Source organism: Pundamilia nyererei, unplaced genomic scaffold (genome assembly GCF_000239375.1).
Source record: "Pundamilia nyererei isolate P.nyererei 1_Seehausen unplaced genomic scaffold, PunNye1.0 scaffold00115, whole genome shotgun sequence".
NCBI lineage: Eukaryota > Metazoa > Chordata > Actinopteri > Cichliformes > Cichlidae > Pundamilia > Pundamilia nyererei.
In genome coordinates this window covers 1,678,837-1,685,021 of record NW_005187516.1, presented here as the reverse complement: position 1 = coordinate 1,685,021, position 6,185 = coordinate 1,678,837, and the positions used below count along the sequence as shown (strand labels likewise).

Here is a 6,185-nt window from a genome sequence, read left to right as displayed (position 1 = left end):
TTTTTTTTCACCTAAAGACTAAAGGGACCACACTCGCACAAGGAAGATAATACTGAACTGTGTCATTAAACTGTCCCCGCCATGGAATGGCGACCTGTCCGGAGTGTACCTGGATTTTTGGTCCACAATGACGCTATGCTGCATATGGTAATAAGTGGATGGATGCTGAAATTGTACGGCATAACAGTTTTAGAGCTTATCCCAAACTACACACTGACAGTCTCCCCTACTCTTCAATTTTGGTATTTTTTGCCTAATTTGAAACAACCTCCATAGCGAAGATTAACTGGAAATGTCAGTGAAATGTCATGGAAAATTATTTTAAATTAAATAAAGACGAAGGTTTCAGGGATTAAATTCAAACTGAGTGATTATGACAAACTCACGAATGTTTTGAAAATAGGAACCGCTGTGTTACAGCTGATCATGCCTTCACAGTACTAAGCCATCAGAGTAGCAAAAGATCCTCCCTGGCCGCATGCAGTTCAACGAATTACATGCCCAGATTAAAAGAGGACATTTGAGCTTTTTTCCTCAAATAATTTCAGTATGCAACGTAGAAACTGGAAAAAAAAATATTGCTTTATTTACGACATACAGCTGCTTCTTAAAGCATTGCAAATTCACACAAATTCCCATCGTATTCTATCAAGAATAAAGCCAAATAAAGACAGACCAGTTGATTTTATCTTATTTTATTTTAATTTTTATGTAATTTTTATTGTCTTATTACACTGACATCATTACCATCAACCGTACCCAGCCCTCCTTCATTTCAGTGTGACATTCTTGCAGTCTAGGATAATAATTACAATTTACAATCACTCCTCTGGCATTTAAATCTTTCCTGGTGATCTATTTATAGACAATCGTGTTGTTGCCTCAGAACCTCCCATATTTCTTCACTTCACATATTTCTTCACTTCACAAGAGATGTCCCTGGAGGCCTTTGGATGAACATAAAAGACATAAAAAAATCTTATATGTGGTAATGTGGTAATTAAATACAACCCAGAAAAGTTCTGTCGTCACTCAGAGACATATATTTTATATATTTGTGCGATGTATCATTTGCATTTTCGTGCAGTTGCATGCAAGTCGTGGCTGTTATGTCTGACTTGCAGCAGCAGAATCTGAAAGGTAAACTATGGTGGCCCCAAAGGACAAAGCAGATACAAGAGAGAAAATGAATGTGAAGAAAGGCTCACTGCAAATCCAGAACAAATATCAATACAAGCAGCAGCAACATTATAGGTACTTTTGCATGCCCGTCAGCAGCCTCAGCGTCTGATACCATCAGGCCAATCATTCTTTTTCAGTATCCTTCAGCAATCCATAAATAACCAAGCTCTCGCTGTCATTGATTCATGAGTTTTTGTCTTTCTCTCTCCTTGTTAACAGAGCATTCGTACATCTGGTCTCATTCTGCTGGAAGCCATCTTGTTTGGTGCGCTACTTCTCTACTTCCCAGTAAGTGTCCATATTGATCTTGCATGCCACCCACCAGTTTACTGCTACTTCATTTTTTTAAATATAAAAGTTCTCAGAAGTCTCAGGGAAACAAGCAGCTGGGTACGTCTGGGTATGCTTTGTCAGGAGAGAGACAGAGTGCGCCCAAACAAACTTGCAAACAAAAGCGTGTGTTCATTATAATGACTAGTTTTAAGGTTTTATTTGATAAATAACTGATGGACCAGTGGGCTTGCATGAATTACCATGAGGCATGCATGCTTTTGTCTGCACATTGCAGGCACAATTTTGCACCTGAGCTTAAAGGCCACTCTTTAGAGCACCACAAACAGCCTCTTGTCACTGAGATGGAGAAGAAATAGTGATGGGCATTGGTAAAAGTCTCTCCTGACATTCATGGTGTTATAAAAGAAAACTAGAGAACAAACACAAACCGCACATATATCCAAACAGATGGAAATAGGTTTGAGATGTGATTTCACCATCTATGAAGCTCTTCTAATGCAGTTATTGGCCATAAAGTAGATATCAAAAGAGAGGTGTGATGGTCAAATCCTAAGCATTACAGGTTTAAAAAGAGGGAAGGAGTGGTCAAGGTCTGCTTTGGCTGAGAAAAAAAAACCTTTTCAAGAAAGAAAATCATTTTTCAGTGTCCAATATTTGTCATGTAGTGTGTGGATGTGGATCCCACACGCAGGTTTAGGCAGTCAAAGCTCGGTTTTATTGATAGTCCATGGAAATAATTAAAAAGAAGGTGAGTGCAAAAAGGTACAGGGAAGATGTGACGAGGCAAATAGCAAGGGAAACTAAGAATCACCAGAAAATATCAAAAACAGAACAAAACTGGAAAGTTCATAAACAAGGCGGGGGGTCAACAACCCAGGACTGGAATACTGGAGTATTCCAGTGTGAAAATATCCCATTAAAAAAAAGCCCATTTCCTCAGTTGTAGCTAGATGTTGTAGTACTATAGTTAGGATCATTACAACAACAGAGAGCTGGACATCACAGTTGGTGCGTACTTATAGAATAAGTGCGTTCTCTTCCACGTGTGCCTTTGCCTGTCTGCGTCGGCTGTATGTGCCAGCCAGTACGTGTGCTCGGGTGACAGCGTGCGTTCTATATGTGTGTATTTACACTTTTGGACTCAGCCCACATTGCACCTGGAGTGCTGCGTCAGGAGCCCATCTTTAGAAGGGAGGCAGATGGAAGAAACCTGCGCGCCGTATAACACAGAGATCTGATGTAGCCAGGGAATTCACTCCTTTCAAATCCTCGCACAGACTGCCAACAGTGGAGCCACTGCTCTTCTCAAACACAAAGCCTGATGGCTGAAAAAAATCAGCCAGAAAGAAAGAAGTTCCAATCGCTCGGCTAAGTCCGGGGATAAAGATTTTGTTCTTATTCTAAAGTTACTGGAGTGTAACCGTATGCACGACATTTCCCCCAGAATGAAAAGAACAAAAAGCTGAAGCTGTTTTTTGTTGCAGCAGACAACGAGCTGCAGGTATTGCATCCTTATGTGACCACACCTTTCTTGCTTTTGCATTCATCCATCCACTCCAGTTTACCCCAAGGATAATCCAGTTCCAAAAATATCCCCCACCCGCAAAACACTCTGCCGTTCTGTCATCCTCACACACATGAAGGTCTCCTTTCCCCCACCCCCCTCCTCCCGTCATGTTTTCCTTTGATTACCTCCTCTGCATGTTCTCTCTCACCTCTGTGTCTGCCTCCCTCTCCCAGCCTTAACGTTTGTTGCTGTTGCCTATTTTCTTTTTTGCTGCCACCACAGACCTCTTCAGCTGCAGCTGCTCTGCTCTGGTGCTCAATGCATTTTTAAACAGTCCATCAAGTTCTAGCACAACTTGTTTTAAAAATACTTCTACTGATTAATTGATGGAGGACGCTTGGGAGGTTGGACGCAAACCAGGAGGGCCACCTTCTCTTCTAGGCAATATAAAAATATGGCTTTTTATCGCAGTCCCCAGTGATTTTGTAATCCACATGAGTGGTACTGCAGAAGGTTGTGACGCTGTCTGTCTGCCTGTATTGTGTGTGTGTGTGTGTGTGTGTGTAGGCAGAGTGATGGATGGATTATGAGTGTGTTTAGGTAGCTTCAAAGCCTCATATTTTCCTGTGGTCATGTGCATGGATTTGCCATTTGCATGTTTTTGTTTTGCACAGTATGTAGGTGGAAGGAGCAGCACATAAGAGCTACTTTTAGCTCTTATGTGCCGTTCAGATTTATTGTTTTGCTGTCATGTGAAGCAGAAAGCTGGAAGAAGTGATGAGGTGAAGATGCCAAGTAGGATGCAAATCCTGAAAACAGACTATACTGAGACTGAGACAGGAGAGACAGATGGACATAAGGAGGAGAGACACTGAAACAGGAGGGAAAAATAACAACCTGTTGAGTAGTTAAGATGTTGTTCACGTTTGCTCCGTCTTTACTTCTGTCTGTTTCAATCCGTTCCAAAAACTAGTTTTTCTTTGTGTATTTTTCTGCTGTGTTACTGGCTCCAGCATTCTTATACTCTTAAACTTTGATTCTCAAGCGCTCAAAACCATTTTACTAACGTCGGCGCTGGAGAACGTGCTCAGATTTTATATGTTATGCTACATTTAAAAGTCATGCTTTCAAATTGTTAATATCACCATCAAAATACTGTGAAGCACGAAAAGGAACATTTTCACGGTACACTCATGAAAAACTAAGTGCACCCCATTATTGTGTAACCTATCGAACCACCTTTAGCAGTATTAACTTAAAGTAATCATCTTCATCTCCTCTTCTTTACAACGTTGTTTCAGTTCGTTGAGGTTTGCAGGCATTTGTTTATCCAGCTCTTCCAAGATCCCACCACAGAATTTCAATTAGACTGAGGTCTGAACTTTGACACGATGATTCTTGTCTTTTTCAGCCATTCGGTTGCAGATTTGCAACCGAATGGCTACATCAATTTTAGCCAGGCTTTTGTTGTCACAAAGATGGCCTCGCATTTGAGTGAATAACACTTTGGTATACAGAGGATATCACTGCAAGATGATCCAGATCATAATCCCTCCACCACCGTGCTTAACTGTTGGAATGAGGTGTTTGTGGTGATATGCTGTTTGGTTCTCTCTAAATGCGACGTGCACTTCATCGTCAGACATCTGCACTTTCGTCTCCCGAGAATTTGCTGGGAAGATCGTGTCATGTTGTTAACACACATCTGAATGTGTCAGACCAGAAAACTGCCAAGATTTCTGCTTTTAGGTGTTCACACTTGCTGATGATCAGTTAAGCGAGTGCCTTTGATTAGCAGATTCTGGCTGCTACGTCCATTCTTATGGGTATACTTAGTTTTTACAGGACTGCATACAGTATACTTAAAGTGGAACTGAAGATTCCCAGTTAATTTTAGTTAGCGCTGGTAACTGTAACTGCAGTTTCATACTTTATGTGTCAGAAATCTTGGGATGGCAAAAACACACTGCTATAGGAAGTCAGGCAACTGGCCTTTTTCCATCATTGAGCAGCTGTGAGTGATTTGAGTTGATGCTCCATGTGGCATTAGTCTGCTAACAGTAGGGTGCAGTAAAAGGAGCAAAAGGAGTTGGTTACCTTGCTGAGAAGCTGGGGAAGCTGCTGTTCTTCATAACAGCTCACTGTAGTTGTGTCTTCAAAATAAATTGCTCCATACAATATTTCAAACTGTCAAAAAAAGAAAGAAAAAATGACCAATGTCTTCTTTTTCAGGAACATTTTAATGAGCAGTGGCTGGTTAGTGCTAAGCTCACTGGGAACTTGTGGTTCGCCAGCTAAATGCTTCCACGGTGGAGCTGCAGTTGAAACTGATGGGTTTGCATTAGGATTAGGTTAATGCAAACCCATGCAGGACCGTTTCTGCAAATGTAACCATGGACACCAAGTCTGTATTTAAACAAATATATAAATCTGGCAACTGATAGACGTCAGATTCCTATTTTAACAGAATGCTGACAAAAAGCAATCATTATTCACTTGATACATTGTTAGAAAATTTTCTAATTTTTCTATTTAATAATACATTAACATCAACATCGCATGTACTGCTTTGGATTCCTCTCTGGGGATTAATTAATGTTTATTTTCAGCAATAGTACTATTCAAGTGTATTTATTTAATATATGGATTATTTATACATGTATTGTGCCTATGCTGTTATGTTACCTGTTATTAATTTCAATTAAAATTCAAATTTACTTTAGCACATGTAGTTCGCAACTTTTAGCTATTGAATAACAAATTTCCTTCAAGCCTCTTATCGATAAGTGAGTCATGTTCAGGCTGTTCCCTTAAATTGACCCAATTCTGACACACACCTGCCTGCCTTCCAATATCAATTAATTTATCAGCTGCAGTATTAAAGAGGAAGAGCAATAATTCCTTTTCTTGGGTCTGAGATGGACTCTGCTCCCCAGTGTCTCATGACGGGCATACCAATAACAGACTCCGCGAGGTTGTGATGATTGCGGATGGAAGGAAAAGCCTGTGAGTGCCATGCTTCATGCTTTGACTCAGTGTGTCACATTTTTAATCAAGAGGTGAGAGAAATGTCTATATACCGGAGCTGAAGTGAGTGTGAACAGAGCGAAGGCTGAAAATAGGGAGTTTAACCGCTCGCTGAACCACATTTCTGAAATTCATCTTGCCTCTTTTAAGACTGTATTTGATTATGAAACAATCA

The 6,185-nt window shown here is 40.5% G+C and overlaps 1 protein-coding gene across 3 annotated transcripts in view; it reads left to right on the top strand.

Moving 5' to 3' along the window:
* Positions 1-6,185, top strand: part of LOC102195714 (probable G-protein coupled receptor 158) — a 79,520-nt gene that overhangs the window by 45,056 nt on the left and 28,279 nt on the right. For all 3 annotated transcript variants that reach the window (XM_005741987.1, XM_005741986.1, XM_005741985.1), the window contains one exon: positions 1,402-1,470. In XM_005741987.1, coding sequence (XP_005742044.1) covers positions 1,402-1,470 — 69 coding nt within the window. The remainder of the gene's footprint in view (positions 1-1,401; positions 1,471-6,185) is intronic.